General features: G+C 49.6%; 1 protein-coding gene across 3 annotated transcripts; it reads right to left on the bottom strand.

Annotated features, from left to right (window-relative positions):
- Positions 1-85: 85 nt before the first annotated feature.
- LOC133252455 (clusterin) lies at positions 86-17,740 on the bottom strand. Of its 3 annotated transcripts, none has more exons than XM_061425075.1 (9): positions 17,437-17,740; positions 13,248-13,364; positions 11,818-11,966; positions 9,340-9,510; positions 6,892-7,300; positions 5,160-5,261; positions 1,459-1,688; positions 574-743; positions 86-341 (listed from the first exon to the last, which is right to left on the bottom strand). In XM_061425075.1, the coding sequence occupies exons 2-9, from the start codon at positions 13,324-13,326 to the stop codon at positions 332-334; spliced, it is 1,320 nt and encodes a 439-aa protein (XP_061281059.1). In that variant the 5' UTR covers positions 13,327-13,364; positions 17,437-17,740; the 3' UTR covers positions 86-331. The 3 variants fall into 3 exon arrangements, with proteins under 3 accessions (XP_061281059.1, XP_061281060.1, XP_061281061.1); XM_061425076.1 differs by having other exon boundaries at positions 16,971-17,450; XM_061425077.1 differs by lacking the exon at positions 17,437-17,740 and adding an exon at positions 13,795-13,985.
- Positions 17,741-23,306: the final 5,566 nt, after the last annotated feature.

The following is a 23,306-nucleotide window of genomic DNA, read 5'->3' as shown; positions in this document are numbered from 1 at the left end:
TGAGCAAATAAACAACAGTGAACTAAGATCCCATATGTCTCAGGACGCAGTCAAAAAAAAAAAAAAAAGAGGACACAGCAGAGCATTCAGATTATAAGGTGGTTTATTGCGTTAGTGGCATGCGAGCAAGTTCTTCCCGTGATCAGCAAACGCAGGCATTAGTGCGTTTCAGAGGAGTTCAGAGGAAGGAGAGGCTGGAGGGGTCAGGAGGACCTCGAGGTCAGGGCCTGGTCATCTGGCGACGTGCAGAGCTCTCTAAAGGGGCCTGAAGCTCATCTCAGGGGCAAGTGGGTGCAGACGCCCCGATACTTGCAAAAGCAACTTTCACGTCTCACTCCTCCCTGAAAAAGAAGCGGGGGAGGGGAAGGTAAGCTGATACTCCTTGAGAAGCAGCAATCAACACTTTGATTCTCACCAACCCTGAAAGAACATCCTCCAAAGAAAGAAAAAACTTCCTAGTAGCTTCCCAACTTCCTGCCTGGGCTCTGGCTGCAGCTCCAGTGATACCCAGGCTGCCCCCCACTTTTTTGGACCCCCAGACGGACCGCAGTGGGGCAGGGGGCGCACACTCACTGGCTCTTCCGGCGGTATTGCTGCAGTGCTTTCTCTGCCACATTCTCCATGAAGTTAGGACTGGAGACTTCCTGCGGGACCGTCACTGTGATGGGGAAGGAGTTGAAGAGTTTCACAATCACCTTGGTGAGGCCAGACGGGATGCTGGGGTCGGAGTTGTGGGAATTCACCTGGAAGGAGAAAAGAAAGGTCACGACGGGGTGGGGATGACAGTCAACACGGACTCGGCTGGCAACTAAAGTCGGGCTTCATTCGGATCCACGGACCCCTTTGCTTTTCACTCACCTCCACTTTCTATACAACTCGGGGAACAGAAATGCCCTAACCCCACAGACACACTAGTCTGGTGAGGGGGTAAACGCCTTCCACGAAGGGCCAGTCCAGGGGGGGCCCCACCAAGTAAAATATGGTTTCGAGCCACCTGCTTCCTTTGGGCAGTCACTGGCCAGGTGGTGGTAGAAATAGCAGCAGGGAGAGAAAAAGAAACGTTTCCTGGTACTAGAGAGAAGCTTCTTATCACTGGAGGAGAACAATGGGTCAGTTCATGGGGCCTCCTATGTGAGACAGGGCAGCTCTCCAGAAAGAGCTCTCACCCTGCAGCTGGACGGGTGATCACCCCTCAGGTGGGAGATGCGGGGTAAGCTGTTGAACCACGCCCTTTCCTCACCCATAAAATGGGACTGTGACACTCTGCCTCACTGGGCAACAGGGCCTCCGTGCACCGCTGTGCCTGAGGGTTCGCTTCCTGGGGTAGGACAAGGGCTCCATCGAAAGCAGACATGGCCGCATGAACATCTTGATCCCGTTTCACCCCCAGGGGAGGACCACACGACCTCCAGGCCGCGCCGAGGGCGTAGCGGCAGTGCACGGCCAGCAGGGACTCACCGTGAAGACCTGCAGGTAGTGCTGGTCGTCGCTCTGCGTGAGGTTGGCCAGCTGGGACACCCAGGTGAACTGCTCGTTCAGCTGCTTGAGCAGGGCCGACGTGTTGAGCATCTTCTGCTGGTAGGACTGGAGCAGCTGGTCGTACAGCCTGCTGAACTTCTCCGCCAGCTGCAGGGATGCGTTCAGCTGCTGGCGCAGCAGCGTCTGAGTCGGGTTGCTGGCCGAACAGTCTGCCCAGAGAGGCAAAGAACACAGACAGATGACAGAAAGGTGAAGGGAGAGCTCAACAGGGATGCAGACAAATGGCAACCAGGTCACGCAGCCAGGACCTGAGCCAGAGCTACTCAGAATGCCATCTTTCCACCAAGCATCTGCGGTCAGCCCAAGACAAAGCAGAGAGCTGGCCCTGAGTGTGACTCAGCATGTGCTGTCTTCATCAAGAAAGTCTTGCTCTGGAAGATGGTGTCAGCTGAAGTAAACTGTCTTGGTGACATCACTGATTTCTCTTTGGGTGCAAGACCCTGTCTCCCTGGAGACGGGCAAGGAGGGGCACTGCCCCACACCTCATGAAGCATGGCCTCGGGGCTCCGTGTGCTCAGACTAGGAGATCCTCTCACTGCCCTGTCCCCTCAGGAACCATTTCCAGAAGTGGTGGATGTTATCTGTAGCTGCTATTTGTCCAGTACTGCTATGCTTATGCTCAGGCATTACCAAGCGCTCTGGATAGCAGTGGTCATTAATAGTCTGATGTATTCTGACGTCCAGCAATGAAACTGAGGACCACAGAGCTAAACCATCTGCCTAAAGTCATAGGATGAACGACTTGGGAGGTCAGGATGGTGAACCCAGAGCTGTAACTCCTAAACTTGGGCTCTTGCTACTCAGTCTACGGCTCTGGAAACTTCTCCAAGCTAGCTTGTATCTATAGAGTTGGAAATTCTGGCCCCAAGAAGCTAAGTAGCAGAAGAGCCAGCCAGGATCCTCAGACCACGAGCACACAGGGACTGAGGGCTGTGGGCCCAGGTTTGCCCGCCTGCCCATCACGGCTGGCTACCAACCTCACCAGAGAGGAGGCAAGTTCATTGCTTTTGGCCCCCGCCCCTACCCCACCCACCGCAGATGGTGAGATAGACAAGAGCTAGAAACAACACTCTCTCTTTAAACACTCTCTCTGTTTTTCTCTCCCTTAATTGTTGAAAAATATGCCCAAAAGAGCACATGAAACTCAAGCAAGTCAGGGAAAAAGGAGGAGTTCTTTGCATGCTTCATCATGCTGGTTGTAATCATTTCTATTAATGGAGGAGCAAGCAATCAGGTGGAGCAAGACATAGGATTATGAACAATAAGCTGAGTTGAGAAATACGCACAATGACTACACTCTCTGTGCCAGGGAGTCATTGAAAATAAGGACAGCCACTGGGAACCAGGATGCAGCCTAGGGCAGTGGCCCTCACCTGGGGCGGTGCTGTCCCCAGGGATATTTGACAAGGTCTGAAAACACTTTTGGTTGTCACAACTGGTCGGGGGGCGGTGGGAGGTTACTGGCATCCAGGGGCTAGAGGCCAGAGATGCTGCTAACTGCCTTACAGTGCACAGGGCAGCCCCGTCACAAACAGAGATCCGGCCCAGGGACTTCCCCAGTGGTCCAGTGGTTGAGAATCCGCCTTGCAATGCAGGGGTCACGGGGTTGATTCCCGGTTAGGGAACTAGGATCCCACGTTGCATGCCGCAACTACTGAGCCCACCCACTGTGATGCATGACGCAGTGAAGATCCTGCATGCCACAGCTAGGACCCAATGCAGCCAGATAAAAATATTTTTTAATAGTTATTTAAAAAATGATGAAGCCTATCATTTAAAAAAAAAAAAACAAAAAAAAAGAATGATCTGGTTCAAAATGCCAGGAGAATGGAGATTGCAAAAGTCCCGTCTGGAGGTCCCAGGCAGCACACACATGCTCCAACGGCTGCAAGCACCTTACATAAGAGGTCCTAAGTCCTCCTCAATGTAGAAAAGAAAACCAGCGTTTCAGGAAGTTGTGATCAGTGACGGTTAAGATCGGTATCAGGGGCACCAATCTGAGCTTGGGCGTCGGGAGGTCTCTTCTTCTGGCCCTAAGGTGACTTTCTCACCGTGAGGCACTATGTGATTTATGGCTTTCTAACTGTGATATGTTATAGGCTAAACCCAAGAGGCGGGCGTGTGGGCTCACCTCACTCCTTCATGGATCAGCCTCATATACCACTAGTACTTTTGCAGTGGCTTCTAAAATCACAGCACTGAGACTAGGAATATTTAACTAGACTCTGAAGGGCTGCCCAGGCACCCAAAAGAATTAAGTAAGAGCAAAGCAAACACCCCCCAGGATCAACTCACTCAGTACAGAGAAATAATTAACTCCTTCCTTCCAAGCATAGACTTTTGTGAGCCAGGAAGTGTGTCACTGCTTTTATAGCTGTTTACCTCCAAGTAGGAAGAATTCCGGAGAAGGCAATGGCACCCCACTCCAGTACTCTTGCCTGGAAAATCCCATGGACAGAGGAGCCTGGTAGGCTGCAGTCCATGGGGTCGCTAGGAGTCGGACACGACTGAGTGACTTCATTTTCACTTTTCACTTTCAAGCTTTGGAGAAGGAAATGGCAATCTACTCCAGTACTCCTGCCTGGAGAATCCCAGGGACGGCGGAGCCTGGTGGGCTGCCATCTATGGAGTCGCACAGAGTCGGACACGACTGAAGCGACTTAGCAGCAGCAGCAGGAAGAATTCAGTCCCCTTGATAAAACAGAGAGCAACAGCGGAAGAGAGCTATTTCCTCCAACTCAGGGATCAACCAACCACAGGGAATATGGCCAGAAAGCGAAGGTACCCCGAGGAGAGACCATATGTTCAGGGCAGAGAACATAGCAGCAATGGTGGGGAACACCTCCCAAACACCCCCCAGGAGGGGCGTCCAGTAATCTTGGCAGGTCACCCAACCTTCTCTGACTCAGTCTCCTCCTCTGTAAGAAAAGCAGCTACCCCAGTTATTCTAGGGAAAGAGCAAATGTTTGTAAAGTGTTGAGAAGAAGGGTGTTTGGTAACAAACACACGGCAAGAGTTTGTTTAATAGAGTCCGTACCGCTGAAGCACTTCCTCGATGGCTCAGTGGTAAAGAATCTGCCTGTCCATACAGGAGACTTGAGTTCAATCTCTGGGTTGGGAAAATCCCTTGAAGTAGGAAATGGCAACCCACTCCAGTATTCTTGCCTTGGAAATCCCATGGACAGAGGAGCCTGGGCTACAGTCCATGGGTTGCAAAGAGTCAGACATGACTTAGAGACAACAACATACTGTCTAAATTTTCATCGTCTGCAGCCAAAAATGAAGTATACTAGGTTTAGCCCCTGGGAACAGACTGACTGGAGGAAGTCACAGGATGACAGCTTTTTAGAAAGCACCCCTCCCACAGTCAGCCTGTTAACCATGAGCTGATGTGATAAGTATTCTGTCTCCTGACCTCAGGGACAACTCTGCATCTTAACCCTCAACCCCAGATGGGGGATCCAGGGAGAGCCAAGCAAAGGCCAGTCCCCCCTACCAAGAGCCACAGCTGAAGGCAGCAGAGCTGGCATTAAACTCCCACCCACCTGACCCGCTAAAGGCAAGCCCAGTGAGGTGCTGGGGACCTGAAGACACAGGAGACCAGGGGGCCCCTGACTCACCCACTTCCAGGATCTCCTGGCACTTCTCGCACTGGTCCTTCATCCGCAGGCATCCCGTGGAGTTGTGGCGGATCTCCTTACACACAGTACGGTCGTTGTTTTCTGGGAACACACGGGACAAGTCACGCAGAGCAACACGGGCTGCCCCCGTCTCTCTGAGCCCTTCCACACCACTGACAAGCCTTTTGAGATGATTCTGCGGGCAGAGCAGGTTGGCATCTGGCTGTCTGCCTGAAGACTGCTGGTCCTCCAGGCTTGGACCAGCAGTGGGACTCCCTGCAGTGGGACCAGGAGGTGGTGCCCAGGCCTCCCTGAGCTCGGCATGGCCACGCTCTCACCACCTTCGCCTGCTGACACCTCTCCCACCTCCATACTCCCTTAGCTGTGTGTACTTCTCTTTGGTATCATAACCCGTTTTGCTCTGCAATCTGTCTTGTCTCGTTTCTCTGCCCCTGGCCAGGCAGCAAGCTCCTTGAAGGCAGGAGTAAGATTTACCTTGGAACCTCCTTATAACACAGGGCGACTCCCCACCCCCCGCAACCTTATGGATATGCAGGAAATGCTTGTTCAGGTCAATTTGTTGTTTAGCCGCTAAGCCGTGTCAGATTCTTTTGCGACCCCATGGGCTGTAGCCTGCCAGGGTCCTCGGTCCATGAGCTTCTCCAAGCAAGAATACTGGAGCGGGTTGCCATTTCTTTTTCCAAGGAATCTTCCCAACTCAGGGTTCTAACCCATGTCTGCTGCATTGGCAGGTGAGTTCTTTAACACTGAGCCACCGGGAAACCTGTTTAAGTCAGTACCCTCCTGTATTTCCAATCCATTACAAGCCAAAACCCAGTGCTGGTCCAACTGTAGCATTTAGGCGATGGGGTTGGCCAACCAGTGTCTATTGGTTCAATGAAAGAAATCACTTCGAAAAGTTTCGGCTTTTCATGTCCATGTTAGAGTTCATTCATTCAAAAGATACTCGCTATGTGCCCATTCTCTACCAGACTCTAAGGTTATAGCCACAAACAGCTTTCTTAACTGTACAGTGAGCTGATTATATAATTCATTGCCAGTATATGCATGGCATCCATATAAAGCACCTGAGTTCTCAAGACAAAGAGGTCTAGCCCTCAGGACCAGTGGTCCACAACCTTTTTGGTTCAAGGGATCAGTTTTGTGGAAGACAATTTTTCCATGGACCAGGGAGGGGGAGGGTGGGGGAAGGTTTCAGGATGATTCAAGAGCATCACATTTATTGTGCACTTTATGTCTATTACTATTACACCAACTCCACCTCAGTCAACAAGCATTAAATCCCAGAGGCCGGGAATCCCTACCCTAGAGGAAATTGTTGGAAGGAGCCTGGAAAACTCAAAAGAATACCAGAGTTACAAGTCCTGTAGGACTAGATTTGACCAGCCCAGGGGATTTCCCAAACCAGGGATCAAACCCACGTCTCCTGCATTGCAGGTGGATTCTTTACAGCTGAGCCAACAGGGATGTCTGTGAACCTTTGGGCATGTTCCTACACTCCCTGTCAGAGATGGTAGCCCCCTCCCCAGGTTGCTCCTTGGGGGATTCAGATGATACAGGCCAAGTCCTGGGCACAGATCTGAGCATCTAAGGCTCCCTGCCTCTACACTTCCTTAGCTCCTTAGCTATTCATACATCTCTTCAGCATCACAGCCTGTTTGACTGGGTTAAGCATCTCAAAGAACTGAGTTTTTGTCCCCCTCCTTCTCACCTGTGAATTCCATCGTGGGGAAGTGGTAGGGAGTCCTCTGCAGGTGGGCGTCCATGGCCTGCTGGGCCTGGTGGATCATGTCGTAGAAGGGCTGAAACACATCGTGGAAGTTGAAGGGTTCCAAAAAGGGGAAAGGCATCACGTTCCGGGCAAAGCGGGACTTGGGATTGAAGAAGAGTGACCCCCTCGGGAACGAGCTGAAGGGGGAGTAGTACTGAGTGTCCTGGGGCCTCCGGAGGAAGAACCGGTCCTGGAAGAGCTCGTCCATGATGCTGGACGCCCGGGTGAAGCTGTCCTCCATGACGTCCATCACGTGGCTCTGCTCCCGGTCATTCTCCATCAGGGAATCGATGCGGTCACCGTTGATCCAGAAGTAGAAGGGGGAGCTCTGGTTTAGGAACTCCTCAAGCTGTGACAGGAGGTGGGGTATAGTCAGGGATGCCTCCCCCTTGTCAAGAGGGGCCAGGCCCATCCCAGCACCTGGGACATCTCAGAGTCACAGCATGGGGCGGAGGCCCGGCTGGGAATGGCTCCCATCTCTGAAACGTCCAGGCCAGCCCCCTTCCATTCTGCTGACCCCAGCGGGCAGGAGTAAGAAGACCTGTGAGGCTAAGGAAGTCACAAGACCCGTCAGGTGAGACTAGTCTTCTGTCCTCTTTGACCCCCAATCAGCCAAGCGCCAACCAATAGGACTCTGGGGAAGGGCAAAATTCATGAGTCCTAATTGAGCAAGGCCTGCAGGGGAGGGTAGATAAATATTAGCATACTAAAAATTCTTAATTCCTTTTGCTAAAGAGGACACAGGGCTCTGCTCTACCATGGAGCCATTTGTTAACTTATGCAGCTAAGAATAGCTGGATGAGAGTCTTTTAAGATGGCAAATACCTGGCACAGGTGTTTTTCACATTCCCACATTACTGCATTCATAGCAGACATTACCAATCAATCACACACTGCAGCCAGAACTAATCAATTGCAACTGGCACGCGAAATGAAGCTGTGATACTGTGATTTATCCACCTTGCAGTGCAGGGTACATGAGTTCAAACCCTGGTTGGGGAACTAGGATCCCACTTGCCACGGGGTAAATTTCATGTAGGTAAAATCATTTTTAAAAAAGCCACCCAGTGGGTGACCAGCCCATTGGTCACCCATTAAAAAAATAATAAAAATAAAAGGATTTGAGTCAGTCATATATATATATATATATATATACATATGGTCTGGTTCCTGACAAGAAGGTCCTAAAGATCTTGGAATTTCCTGTGATAAGAGCAATTAAGATGTCTTGTTATGTTAGGGAGGTGACTTTTGGAAAGCAACTAAGGATGGGGGCTGACTGTCAGGGAGCGAACTACATGATTAAAGGGCTAGTGCTTTCGGCCCCAGCCCCTGATCTCTACAGAGGGGAGAGGGACTGGAGACTGAATCAGTGACCAATGGCCAATGATTTAATCAACCATGCTGGTGTAATGAAGCCTCTATTAAATCCAAAAGGATGGGCTTGTAAAGCTTCTGGATTGATAGACACGTGCACCAAGGAGATGCAAGAGACTGCTGCACTTGGAGAGGCCATGAAGGCCCCCCACCGCTCCCCATCCCTAGCTCTGAGTATCTCTTCCATCTTGCTGTTCCTGACTCATATCCTTTTATTTTTATTATTTTTTTAATGGGTGACCAATGGGCTGGTCACCCATTGGTAGCATTTTTAAAAAAGATTTTACCTACGTGAAATTTACCCCGTGGCAAGTGGGATCCTGGTTCCCCAACCAGGGTTTGAACTCATGTACCCTGCACTGCAAGGTAGATACTTACCTACTGGACCACTGGGGAAATCCCCTGAGTTCTATCCTTCTATAACAAATTGATTATCTACTATGTAAAATGTTTTTCTGGGTTCTGTGAGCTTCTCGAGCAAATTAATGCTCGAGATTGCCTACAGGGGCAATCCACCTGTAGGAGACTTGGGTTCGATGCCTGGGTCAAGAAGATCCCTGGGAGAAGGAAATGGCAACTCACTCCAGTACTTTTGCCTGGGAAATCCCATGGACAGAGGAGCCTGTCAGGCTACAGTCCATAGGGTTGCAAAGAGTAGGACACGACTTAGCGAATCAACAGCAACAAAAGGAAGCAGTCATGGAACTCTCTGATCTACAGCCAGTCAGTCAGAAGCACCTGGACTTCTGACTGGCTGTTGAAGTTGAGGGGTGGGCGTGATGGGGCAGTCTTGTGGGACTGAGCCCTGAACTTGTGGGGTCTGACGCTGTGTCCGGGTAGATGGGGTCCAACTTGAGCTGAACTGCAGGGCACCCAGCTGGTGTGGGAGAATCCCTTGGTGGGGAAATACCCCTACACTTGGAACTCGGTGCAGAATCAAAGAAGAATCTTCAGCTCTCCTCACTCCCCACCCCAAGCCATGCTGCGCTGAAGGAGCGGAGCCCTCATCACCTGGTGGCCAACCAGTCCCGATCCGCTTCTGCACACCCGCGCGTAGAACTTCATGCAGGTCTGCTTGAGGCAGGGCTTACATTCCTCCCAAAGGGCTGTCATGGTCTCATTGCACACCCCCTGGGACGCCTTCAGCTTGTTTTCAGAATCCCTGGTGTCATTCAGGGCGTCCTAGGGGATAACAAAAGCTGGCTTAGCCACAGAAACCACAGGCTTCCCCTGCCCGAGGTAGGCATGGGTGGGCCTGCCCACCTCTGCCAAACCTGGGCACATGGGGTGCTTGTTTCCATCCCTGCTCTCGTTCATGTTTGCCACCTGGATGTTCCTTCTCATCTGGTTTTAAACATCCTCCCATCTTCATCCTGCTCCTTAGTCCCTTCTGGCCCCTAGAGCTCATCTGGACTTCTTTCTCTGACGCTGCACCTACAGTCTTTACCCCAAGACTTCCCCCCTCTCAACAAATAACCCACTTTCTACTCTCAACTTCAGGAATTTCAATGTCATCTTCCAAAGCTTCCCTGAATCTTATTTTTCTATGGCAACCACAGCCCCTGGCATACCACGGTAATAGGTAAGCTTCCAAAATCAAGGTCACATCTACTACCAAAACTCTCTAACATGACCATGACATTTGATCCAGTAAATCTGCAAGACTCTATCCCAAGGATTCCCTGCAATAAAGGAGAAGTTCATATGCCTGAAGATATTTGTTTCAATATTCATGAATGGCAAAAAAAAAAAAAATACTGGCGTCAACTCAGATGCTCAAAACTAGGGGACCAGTTAGGGAAACTGTGGTACCTACAAATGGTAAACAGGATAGCATGACCAAGGATGTTTATAATAATTGTTAAATATTATAATAAGCATTTCTCACATTAAAAAATTCATGAGTTTGAGTATAGCCACTGTCCAAAAAGTATAGAAGAGAAAAAGTAGTAAGAAATAGATCAAATGCAGGTATCCTTAGATACCTAAGGAACTGTCCTAAGGTAAAAGGATTATGGAAAAACTTTTTCTCTTCTGCTTTTCTGTATTAAAATCTTGATAAATGTGGGTATTACTCTTCAAAGAATTAAGTAGACCATCCATACCCCCACATGAAGCTCCAGTAGGAATGTGTGACCAGGAAGAGCTGTGTGAGATCTTCCCCCACTTCGTGTTCCCCGTCCCCCTGGGCCATGTCCACTGCCTCTTGCTCCCACATGGGGAAGGCCACCATGCCTTCTACTAGGCCAATTCACAGGCAATTCCTTTCTTTCCCATTCCCATATTCCTCACCTGAGAAGTCATGGAGTCTTTTTCCAAACATGATGTGCTTTATCATAGATTGTCAACTATCAAATCCCACTGAGTAGCACAACATTCAAGAAAAAGACTTGCCACTTCTCCGTGGACTCTAGGAGCCTTCTCATAGCATGGTGGGAATTTCTATTCATGCCAAGAAAGACAATTAAGTTTCAAAGAAAGGGCTGCACCCAGGCCAACATTTCTGTAAGTGGCTTCCATGAAATTGTGCTACAAGTTATCAGGAAAAAAATAAATGGATTCCTTGGTCAAATGGATTTGAAAAGCACTTGGGTTGAATGAAGTCACACATGTTCCTTTACTGCAGAACTTCTCTGAGTCTTTATAATGATTTCACTCCATGCATTAGAGACCATAGGCCCCATTTCAGCATCTCTGTCATTAGGGTTAGGGGAGCAACAGGAGTAGAATTTGAGGATATCGTCAAGGAGACTATTTATTTTTTAAATAAGCTGGGCTTCCCAGGTGGCACTTGTAAAGAACCCACCTGCCAATGCAGAAGACATTTAAGAGAAGCAGGTTCGATCCCTGGGTCAGAAAGATTCCCCTGGAGGAGGAAATGGCAACCCACTCCAGTATTCTTGCCTGGAGAATCCCATGAACAGAGGAGCCTGGTGGGCTACAGTACATGGGGTCTCAAAGAGTTGGACACAACTGAAGCGACTTAGTACAGTGTAAATAAGCTGTTTATTGAACAATAGTAGTTTAGTTTTGTGTGTTCACCAGTGGACCTAGATGGGTGTTTACAAAGTAGTCCAGAACTCAGATGTGAGCAATAGTGTGTGCCTGCTGTACCCCAAAGGTATTACTCACACTAGATAAGCTTCCTGAAGGTAGGGTGACATCCACCTCCTAACCTGTGACAATGACAGACCCTACCCAAAGCCGACCTTGGAGCTTGCACACAATCGGGGTTTAGAAAAATCTATTGAAATAAATCTGGGCAGCAGGCCCTAGGCCAGGCTTGAAATGAAACCAGATCCGAAATCTCACCCCTTGAAGCTTTCAAAAGCAAATAAACCTTTCCTATTTGTTAACCACAGCCCTGGGTATCAGCTGACACAGCCTGGAAGGAAAGACAGAGGGTCACCATGGCAACCTGGCAGGGCTTCCCCATGCCCTGCCTCCAGCACAGAGGATCAAGGTAGGGGCAGCTCGGCTCTTCCTTACCTCTTTCTTCTTCTTGGCTTCCTCTAGGGAGCTGAGCAGTAATTTGCGCTCTTCATTGGTTTGTTCTATTTGGGTCTTTATCTGTTTCACCTCCTTGAGGGCATTTTTAATTTCTTTATTCACGTACTTACTCCCCTCGGTGGACATTTCTGCAGGAAAAGGGCAGGCAGGTGGATGATGTGAGAGGAAGGGATGGTGCTGGGAATACAACCCTGGAACCAGTATAAAGGGTCAGAAAGGCCAGGGGGTCTAGGGGCTGCTAAGGCTGGGGTCTCCCTGGCAGGCAGCCTTCAGGGTCCCAGCTTCACCCTGACCCGGGTTCCATTCCCAGTGTTCCATCTCCAGGGCACACTGAAGACCCAGGGCCAGAGAATCAATTACAGCCAGCTTCTCAGAAAAGCAAACACTGGAGCGGACACACCCCAGAGGAGGAATAACCCAGTGTGCTCCTGGGGCGCTGGAGGAGCAGCCTAACCAGCTGCAGAAGAAAATTTTCAAGGAAAAAAAAAATCCTGGAAGCGTAATTGTTTAAGCATCAAAATATCAAATTGTATCCTTCTGGATATAATTTCTTCTGGAATGCAGTTTAAGCAAACATCTGAATTTCATCTTTGTTCTGACGAATGGTATCAGGTGACAAGGGACATGGAGGTGAGACTGTGATCAGACACCACATCGTGTGACAAATACAATGAGATAATGTCACCGATGTACTGAAAGTAACAGCCCATGCTTCTCTGGCGCTTATCCTGGGTCAAGCACCACACTGGACACTTCACATGCATTTTATTTAAGATTCTCAACATCGCCTTCACCCCACTGCACAAGTGAGGATGGAGAATCATAGTGAGGTCAAGATACTCACCCAGGGTTATAACAGCTTGGGAGGGCAGAGACAGACTCCCACCCACCTCTGATCTCAATATTAGGGTTTCTAACTACTACCCCGGAGAGTTGGTCAGCTCGCGGGACGAGAGTGAAGCAGAGGGAAGACAGGTGTCAAGAAGGACCTAGCAGAAGAGGGGAAGCAAAAGCTGGGCTTTGAAGGATGACAAGCCCTCCTAATAAATGATATTTCCTCTTTCCTGAATCCAGAGCATTGGTTTTCTAGGTGGCAAGGTGGCAGATACAGGTAGTGAGCTTTATGGAAACTCCAAGGGAAGTCCACAGAGGCCCCAGTGGTCCAGGCTTCAAGGAGCGTCATGGGGGAGGTGTGGGCGCTGGGCCAAGCGGACTGGGAAGGGAACAGCTGAAGGAGATGCAGCAGTCAGAAAGGGCTTGGGTTCCATCTGAAAGTGCCTGGAAGACAATTTGACCACAAAGAGCCTGGGCTGGCGACAGAGGGCTCAGAGAGGGGCCTGAGCAGAGCAAACCAGATCCAATGCACAGGGAAGAAATGGTCTCTGACCCCTGGGGGCCTGGTCACTTACCCTGGAGCTCTTTGTCCGAGATTGCCCAGCCACTGTCCCAGCTGAGCAGCAGCCCCATCAACAGCAGTAGAGTCTTCATCTTGCCTCCTTCTCCGCTTCTGGAATCCCAGCACGCCTCTGTTTGTAGAGAACAGGGGACTGTCATGGCAACAGCTAGACAGCCCGCTGGTCTCCAGCCCAGCCTGCCGCCTGCTTTCCTGGAGCCCTGCTGAGGCCTGGCCCTCCGCTATGCCCTTAGCTTGCATCACCGCCTTTTTATCCCAGGGACTGGACAAGAAAGGATCAGTCTTGCCAATGCGCACTTTAAAAAGAAAGTGGGAGGCAGCAGGTACCAGGAAGAACCCCAGGAAAGCAGCCTCATACAGAAGAAACGAGGATCTGGAGTCAGAACCACTGGACTCAGGTCCAAGCTACCCTCCTCCTGCTCCTCGTCCTCCCCTTCCTCCCCATTCCTCCCCCTCCTCCTTCTCTTCTCATCATAGCTGACTGTGCCCGAAAAAGGCACAGGAACTGTCTGCATCCAGGGAGGACATCCATCTGACAATACCTGCTCACATCAAACTCAACTCTGAATACACCTCTCTTGGGTCACTCGTCCGGCCTATCCCATCCCCCTAACGTGGGGACTGCAGTCCAGAGTGCAGCCAGCCCCCTGCTGTTGACATCACCAAGCCTGCCCGCAGCAGGCAGCACCAATCAATCACAGCACTGTCCCCAGCCATGTCTCGACACCTCCTGAAAGTGCTTTTCGAGGGTCTGAAGCTGTTTTGAGGGCCTGAGGCACTGACAGCCTCAGACCCTCTGGGTTGGCACAGGAAAATAAATTCATTTGTCATCCCCAGTGTGAGACTTGAGGCAGGAGGCGTGGATGGGGGAGTAGAACAAGGCGAGGACAGTGGTCTCCAGGGAGCGTAGAGAGGGAGGGGCAAAGCCAAAGGATTGGGGAGGGGGATGTGGGGGGGCAAGGAGCCTCCCCAGAAGAAGTCCTGCTGGGAGGGGGATCTCTGCTCTGCCAGGTCCCTTTCACTCAGCTGGTCTCTCTTAACCCACCACAGAGCGTCTGCCAAGGTCCTTGCACCACACTCGGCTGGCTGCCTGAACACTGGACCAGCTGGCCTTACACAATGGATCCTTTCCCAAAAGCTGAAGTTGTTGCAAAACAGAAACCCCTCCCCCTGCATCCGTCCCCCTGCACCCCTCCCCACAACTTATCATCTGAACTCACCCGCTTCCCCTAACAAGAGTAGGAAGGGGCTCTCCCCTTCCTGGAATGACGCTCACCCCAAAGCTGCTCTCAGCTCCGTAGGCTGAGACCCTGGGAGAACATGAATAAGCCAAGTCTCTCCTGAGACACAATTAGTAAGGTAGCCAGGCTGTGGTGCCTGAGCAGCGTGGGAGAGGAGAGCGGGTCACTGACCTCCCCAGAGATGGTGGGTGGGCGGCTGAGCCAGGGCGCTATTTCAGTCTGCCAGGCACTGCCCCAGCTGCTCACTGAGGCCTGAAACGCCTCAAGCAGGGACAGAGGCTTTGTCACGCCAGAGAGACAAAGCCAGAGAGAACACCCCTTCAGCAGAGCACCCCCCGTAAGTGAAGGCTTTTGAGAAATCCATATACCAGCCTTTGAAATAGGCTTGGACCGGAAGACGGGGCATTGGGTCCTGAGGAAAAGAGATGCAGGGAAGTCAGGAAAGTCACAGGCAAGAGCACTGGATGAGGAGTCCAGAAACCCAGGGGTCGGTATAGGATCTCCCATCAGAAGCCTGGAGACCATGGGAGCCATGGAGCTGAGAGCTGGGACAGGGACCTGTCTCCCATTCAGTCCTCCACCTCAGAGGGAAGGCGGAACCCAGAAACATGATGGGGCCCCCCAAGGCCTACAAGCAGGTGGCAACCCCAGGATTGAGAACCCAGCCCTCCCAATCCCCTAGTCCAGTGTTCTTTCCTTGACATTGAGTCACTGAAATCTGAGCCTCAGTTTTTCCATCTGTAAAATGGACCTAATACAGACCTCAGAGATTTGAATTTGTTCTGTAAACACAAGGGTCTTATGTCATCACAGGAAATTCTGACTCCTTCAGAAACAGACGTAGGACCAATTGTGGGCACTGGCACGATATCTTTCAGGGAAGTGGGAGGACATGTAGAGACATGACCTACATGTAGAGACACGGACAGAGAAACTGAAACAGACACACAGAGGCCACTGCAGTCAGTCCTTCCCTGCTGCGGGCTTTGCCTTAATGAAGCAATTGGCTCCTTAAAAGTACATGGGAATTAGCCAGGAGTCTTGTTATTACACCAGATTCTGATTCTGAGACTGCTGTGCTAAAAAGCCTGCAGGTAATACTGATACTCGGAGACGATATCAGTCTCCCCACTCCAGTGGGTTGCCTGGAAAATCCCATGGACAGAGGAGCCTGGTAGGCTGCAGTCCATGGGGTCGCAAAGAGTCAGACATGACTGAGCAACTTCACTTTCACTTTTCACTTTCCTGCATTGGAGAAGGAAATGGCAACCCACTCCAGTGTTCTTGCCTGGAGAATCCCAGGGACAGGGGAGCCTGGTGGGCTGCCATCTATGGGGTCGCACAGAGTCGGACACGACTGAAGCGACTTAGCAGCAGCAGCAGTAGCAATACTGATTCTAGCCGAAGGACAGTACGAGAACAGCGGCTGTGCAGCCAAATTACCCTCCCTTTGCACTAACTCCCCTCCCCTCCCCTCCCATTTTCAGACCAGGGCACCTGGTTGCCAACTGTTCTGATTAAACCAGCCACTCAAAGGTCCTCCTTTCCCCAGAAGAAGCCATGGGCAGAGTAAGCCGCACAGTTCAAAGCCCAAGCTGCTCTCCTACACCCTCCCCAAATAAGTAAACTCTACCTAAATGAAAAACAAAACAATTCACCTGTAATTCACACCCTCCGGAGGCAAACAATAGCACTGCTTATCTTTCCTCTTTTCTATGCATTTGCATACAATTGGGTCCTTTACATCCACTATCTTCAAAAACACTGTAAAAGCATACTTTCGTGGCTGTGTAATAGTCCTTTTTCTGGTGTGCCTTGTTTTGCCATTCCACAAAGCTGAGCATTTAAATTGTCTTTAATTTCTGACTATTATTGTAACGAACACTCTCAAGAGCATCCTTTTATAGAATTTGCACATACTCTTAATTCTTAACCTCAGTCTTAAATAGTAATAATCAGCTTCTTTTTTTCAGTAAGTCCAGAAATTCTGGAAGGTCAAGACTTGGGCTCTAATCCCAATTCTGATACTTATTTTCTTTTTATCTTCGCAGATTTATCTTTCTGTTTATCGTTCCAGATTTTCATCTATAAAATGTGACAGTTTTGAATCAGATGTCTGAAATCTGATGGAGGTTGTGTGACACGTTTTTCTGATGTACTCTGATGCATTAGGAAGCAAAAAGAGTTTTCCAGGTGTCTCAGTGGTGAAGAATCTGCCTGCCAATGCAGGAGACTCAAGAGATGCGGGTTCCATCCCTGAGTTGGGAAGATCCCCTGAAGGAGGAAATGGCAACCCACTCCAGTATTCTTGCCTGGAGAATTCCATGGACAGAGGAGCCTGGCAGGCTACAGTCCATGGGGTACCAGAGTCAGACACGACAGAGCACGCACACAACATATACTTAAATCAAAAGATCATACTTATAAACACACTAGCCAGAGAACTAGAGAATTAAGGAACAAACAAGATGACTCACGCGCTCAAGATGACCGCCACCCCTGGAGATATCAGCGCCTTTGCAAGGAAAATGCTGCAGGAAGGCTCTCAGGGCGGGCCAGCTCTGCCACTAACTAGCCTGGCCTCCAGCGTCTGCGGCAGTCCCCCAAATGTCAATTTCCCCATCTTTACAAAAAGAGGTTCACTACACCTATCCTGTGTACCCCCAGAGAACTGTGATTGGAGTTCATGAACAAAAGGGTTCCCGAGTCCTTGCCTGTGCGCCGACCCCAGCAATTTTCGGACCCTGCCAGGCTCACAGGCGATGGGGTGGTCACCTGCCTTCCCTGATCTCCCGACTCCACCCAAAGCACCCCTCTGACAGCCCTCTAACTACCAGTGATCATCCTCTCCTAGCCTGGCGGCCACCTCCACCCCCATCCCCTTGCTCATCGTCCCTGCGGCGGGGCTCTGCGTAGGGAACTGGAAGGGTGGAGACGTCTCACCGGTCACCGCTGCCCGCGCGCTCCTCCTGGCCACGCCGCGTGCACAGCACCGTGAGGCGCCCGTATTTATAGCGCTCCGCTGCGTATACACCCACTTTGGGGCTGGCTGCAAACCTGCATGACTCACGCCCAAAGAATGCCGTAGAAAGCACCGGGAGCTTTCTGGAAGCCGGCGCGGGAGGGGGTGCTGAGATGCGAGGGGCGGGCAGTTGGCTGGGTGGGAGGGGAGGTCCGGTGCAGCACTCGGCGGGGGGCGCAGGGGGGCGCTTTGGCACCGTGAAACGCTCCAGCGGAGACAGACGTTGGGGTGCGGGATCGCACCCTTGGGGCTCAGAGCTGGGGCACGGCGCCCCCAGGAGGGAAGAGCCTGAATTAACGTGCACGGCGAGCGCGCAGCTCCGCAGAAGTGGAGGGATGCTCCGCGCCCCAGGCTGGTGCCTACTCCCGAATCAAAACTCAGAATTCCGCTGCCCGATTGAACGTTAGTTTTTCACGTGCGCCACTCCTCCGGCTCCATTTAAAAGCATCAGAAATAACGGGGTGTAATGGAGAGGGATGTTGTGATAGAGAAGGAACACAGAAAGTGTGAAATAACCGCTTCCCAAACCACTACAGTCACCTGGTGACCCCATGGCAGACCTGCTAGGCTGCAGGAACAGAAACAGGTTCTTAGGAATGAACAGAGCATCCGTTTGGGAAATCATAAGGCCTCCCTGACTCTTTGATTCCTAGACCTTAACTAAATGTTGTCCCCATCCACTTGAGACTCAGCCAAATCAGGTGGGCTTCATGAACATGGGACCCTGCTACTGTCCAAGTCTTGAAATTCTCAATCGTTTTTGAACAAGGGGCCCTGCGTTTTCCTTGTGCCCGGGGCCTCACAAATTATGCTGCTGATCCTATTTGCAAAGGCCTTCGCTCATCTCCACCAGCCCCAAGTTCCTTCTGCTGGCAGGAGGAAGCTTGCCAACAGACTCCCTGTGGCAGGGGGCCTTTGATGGGGCTGAGGGGTGGGAACCCTTATGCCACCCCTGGCAGGCAGGGGAGCGACCCAGAAGCCCCACAGGCATAGCGATTAATACTTCCTGGGGAAGAAACAGAGTCAGGCACTCTGGTCCAGGATGTTTGAGCCCTAAGAGAAAGGTCTAGGGGCTTAAGGGTGGTTTTCGCCCTGGCTGGGGGAAGATGGGTGTGCAGGGCAGGCGGGGACAGTTTGGTTCACTTGCCAACTGAAAACCGGCAAGATCAGGGGCACAGAGGAGAGTCGTGTGGCGAGGGGCTGAGTTTTCCTGCTCACAGCTTTCAACATACACCTTCAGACCCAGTCCCTGGTTGCCCAAGGTCCGAGGCAACTAGGACCCCACCCTTTTCAGGAAGGAGCACAGAGGGAGCTTCTAGGCAAGCGAAAAACAGGGAGAAAAGTGTATGCGGGGGCAGGAGGGGGGAGGAGTGTTGCCAAGAATTCTGATGGAGCTCTCAGCTCCATCCTGAGGATCTGGGTGACCTTGGCCAGCCCGAAGATTTTAACCCCCACACCCCATCCCGGCTCCTCAGTTCTCTAGTTTCTTCCTTTTGGACAATGAGGAATCTGGAATGTATCATCTCTGAGGTCCCCTTCAATCTCACCAGGAGCAACGCCAAGTGTGAGAAGATCACCAGCCCAGAAGGAAGAAAAAAAAAAATTCAACCAGAATTTGCAACAGTATTTCTCCCCTGAGTCTTCACTTTATCTTCCTGAAAAAGTCTAATTATCAGTAACAGCTACATTTTCTATGGAGACTGCCACCTCTTTAGCATCCTATCAATGCCCCCAGGACAGATGGATTCTCTTTGAGTTCCCTCCTTGTAACTTTTCTGTTCTGTGACTCCCCAGCATCCGGAACATTAGGCACAAATCTGTAATAATTATATATTTTTTAAAATCAGACTTTGGAGGACAAGACAAGGATATCTGCCTTAGTCAGCTGAAGCAGGGGGAGGGAGGAGAAGAAGGGATTGGGAGAAAATAACATGATTCACAGCCTCAACTGTGGTCCTCTGGGAGCAATTACTTGATGACTCCAGCTCGCCACTAAGCACACAAGGCTCAGAAGATGAAACTTCAAGGGGAAAAGTGCACCGTAAATGCATCAACTAGATTTTAAACAGTCTAAATAGATCACGGAGACCTATCGGTGCAGCCCTCACCCAGTAGTTGACTCTTTCTTTTTAACTTTTATTGGCTCGTAGTAGATTTTTTACAATGTTGTGTTAGTTTCAGGTGTACAGCAAAGTGAATCAGTTATCAGTTCAGTTCAGTTGCTCAGTCGTGTCCAACTCTTTGCGACCCCATGAATTGCAGCACGCCAGGCCTCCCTGTCCATCACCAACTCCCAGAGTTCACTCAGACTCACATCCATCGAGTCAGTGATGCCATCCAGCCATCTCATCCTCTGTCGTCCCCTTCTCTTCTTGCCCCCAATCCCTCCCAGCATCAGAGTCTTTTCCAATGAGTCAACTCTTCACATGAGGTGGCCAAAGTACTGGAGTTTCAGCTTTAGCATCATTCCTTCCAAAGAAATCCCAGGGCTGATCTCCTTCAGAATGGACTGGTTGGATCTCCTTGCAGTCCAAGGGACTCTCAGGAGTCTTCTCCAACACCACAGTTCAAAAGCATCAATTCTTCCGCATTCAGCCTTCTTCACAGTCCAACTCTCACATCCATACATGACCACAGGAAAAACCATAGCCTTGACTAGACGAACCTTTGTTGGCAAAGTAACGTCTCTGCTTTTGATATGCTATCTAGGTTGGTCATAACTTTCCTTCCAAGGAGTAAGCATCTTTTAATTTCATGGCTGCAGTCACCATCTGCAGTGATTTTGGAGCCCAGAAAGATAAAGTCTGACACTGTTTCCACTGTTTCCCCATCTATTTCCCATGAAGTGGTGGGACCGGATGCCATGATCTTTGTTTTCTGAATGTTGAGCTTGAAGCCAACTTTTTCACTGTCCTCTTTCATTTTCATCAAGAGGCTTTTGAGTTCCTCTTCACTTTTTGCCATAAGGGTGGTGTCATCTGCATAACTGAGGTTCTTGATATTTCTCCCGGCAATCTTGATTCCAGCCTGTGTTTCTTCCAGTCCAGCGTTTCTCATGATGTACTCTGCATAGAAGTTAAATAAACAGGGTGACAATATACAGCCTTGACGAGCTCCTTTTCCTGTTTGGAACCAGTCTGTTGTTCCATGTCCAGTTCTAACTGTTGCTTCCTGACCTGCATACAAATTTCTCAAGAGGCAGGTCAGGTGCTCTAGTATTCCCATCTCTTGAAGAATTTTCCACAGTTTCTTGTGATCCACACAGTCAAAGGCTTTGGCATAGTCAAGAAAGCAGAAATAGATGTTTTTCTGGAACTCTCTTGCTTTTTCCATGATCCAGCGGATGTTGGCAATTTGATCTCTGGTTCCTCTGCCTTTTCTAAAACCAGCTTGAACATCAGGAAGTTCACGATTCACGTATTGCTGAAGCCTGGCTTGGAGAATTTTGAGCATTACTTTACTAGCGTGTGAGATGAGTGCAATTGTGCGGTAGTTTGAGCATTCTTCGGCATTGCCTTTCTTTGGGATTGGAATGAAAACTGACCTTTTCCAGTCCTGTGACCACTGCTGAGTTTTCCAAATTTGCTGGCATATTGAGTGCAGCACTCTCACAGCATCATCTTTCAGGATTTGGAATAGCTCCACTGGAATTCCATCACCTCCGCTAGCTTTGTTCGTAACGATGCTTCCTAAGGCCCACCTGACTTCATCCATTCTTTTACATTCTTTACCCATGTAGGTCATTACTGACTATTGAACAGAGTCCCTTGTGCTGTACAGTAGGTCCTTGTTAGTTACCTAGTTTATATATAGTGCTGTGTATATGTCAATCCCAGTCTCCCAGTTTTGATCCCTCCCCTCCCCTTACCTCTTGGCAACCATAAGTTTGTTTTCTACATCTGTATTTCAGTTTCTGTTTTGTAAATGCATTCATTTATACTCTTTTTATATTTATTTTATAGTTTTTTTTTTAACTGAATGTGTTACCATATTGCTTTTATGTTTTGAGTTTTGCCCACAACTCATATGGGATCTTAGGTCCCCAACCAGGGATTAAACCCTTACCCCCTACATTGGAAGGCAAAGTCTTAACCACCAGACCTTCAGGGAAGTCCCCTTATACCTTTGTTTTTTTTTTAGATTCCACTACTTGATTCTCAACTGCCCCCAGCTACCACCACCACTGGCACATTCCCATCAGGTGGTCACCCTGGCCTCTGTTTGGATGCCCCCAATAACTGAGTGCTCATCACCTCCATGCATGAAATCATCTAGAAAACTGTCCACAGAGTTAGTTGTCTGTACAGCTTGTTGAAGTCAGAGTCTGGCTCCTGCAAGGGACAATCTCAGACCCAGGTGTGTCATCTGGAGCCACACAGAGAAAACCCAATCCATCTCCCCACTGCTAGTAGCCCTTCGGCTCTTTGAAGGGCTGTTTCAAGGGCTATTTCATTTCTCCCAGCATTTCCCAGGCTTGTCACTGCCTGCTCTGTCACAGTTTGCAAATTCTTCCCCAACCCTTTGGCCTTCTGCACCTTGCCTCTCTTGAGCTCTGGGCCTGCCAATACAGGTGAGGACTGACCACAGGCCAGAGCAGGACCACCTGCTCTCTTGCACAAACACTCAAGATAAGCTTTTATTCAGCTGCTGAGTCACTTGGCTGATTCATATAGAATTGATCTTTTTTTGGCAGACGCTGACGTTTAGTCATTTTCCTCCCATTACAGACAGGCGGTCGGGTTTGGGGTTTGGGGCTTGATTTTTTTCCTTGGAGTGGGGGAACCATTGGGGAGGGGACAGGGAGAAAGTAAAGAACTTTATGTTTAGCTGTTCATCTCTTTCTGCTTTACCTACCATTGTCCCCTGTTCGGTGGTATCTTTGTTATGCACCCACCCCACCACCACCGTCACGGTCCAGCTCTGTACCAGCAGCTTAAGTACCACTGATGTAAGTGGGACGAGCTAGAAAAGGATGAAAGCAGTAAATACTCCATGGCCTATAATTAAGAGTCACCCTCCAGGCTCTAATTATAATTTGGGTGTATTCGGTCATAAAAAAAATAATGGGTAATAAAATCATAAGTGATAAAATCGGCCTAGAGCTGATGCAGAGGCATCCTACTGCTCTTTCAGGGCTTCCCTAAGTCTGGAAAATTCGGCTCCATCCACTGTGTTTCCCTTATTTTCCCAAATAGGATCTCTTTGGGAAAAGATCTATGCTAGTCTCTCTTGAGTTGCTTATCATAGACCTATAAGTAGGCAAATATTACTTAAACTATCTTCACTGTTAATCCTTTATTGGTATAAGAGATTCTGAAATTGGGATTGTAGGGTAAAAGAGAATGTATAACATTAACATATACAGGCTGGTGGTAGCAGCAACTCTCACTGTCTCTGAGAAAACCCGACTCCCACGTGACCATCAGCCTGGATGTAGTCGTCCTTTTGAACGTTTGCCACTCTGGTGGGTGAAACTGACATTTTGCTCTCTTACTGTCTTTGTGTGTTCGTTGTTTTCAGCTCTTCCTTTTAAAATAAAGTTTCCTTTTCTGTGACTTGCTCATTCATATTATTTGTTTGTTCTGTTGGGTTAGGCATCCTTTTTTAAGTTGAAGTATAGTTGATTTACAGTGCACCCCTTTTTCTAACAATGTATAGGAGCTCTTTAAATAAATGATGTAATCCTCTGTGTATTGCAGATGTTTTTACCAAGCTCTCATGTCTTTTACCTTTCATAAGGGAGGTTCTTTACATTTTTTTGTAGTGAAATTTCCTTATCTTTTCCTTTATA

This window comes from Bos javanicus, chromosome 8 (genome assembly GCF_032452875.1).
Source record: "Bos javanicus breed banteng chromosome 8, ARS-OSU_banteng_1.0, whole genome shotgun sequence".
Lineage (NCBI taxonomy): Eukaryota > Metazoa > Chordata > Mammalia > Artiodactyla > Bovidae > Bos > Bos javanicus.
Note: the sequence above shows the minus strand (reverse complement) of the source record. Positions and strands in the feature narration are given on the sequence as shown.

Coding starts and splice junctions, on each gene's coding strand:
- LOC133252455 (XM_061425075.1), bottom strand. CDS start 13,326: ATGAAGACTCTACTGCTGTTGATGGGGCTGCTGCTCAGCTGGGACAGT. Junction 1,689..5,159: donor CCAGGAGATCCTGGAAGTGG/GTGAGTCAGGGG, acceptor CTCTCTGGGCAG/ACTGTTCGGCCAGCAACCCG. Junction 744..1,458: donor ACTACCTGCAGGTCTTCACG/GTGAGTCCCTGC, acceptor TTCTCCTTCCAG/GTGAATTCCCACAACTCCGA.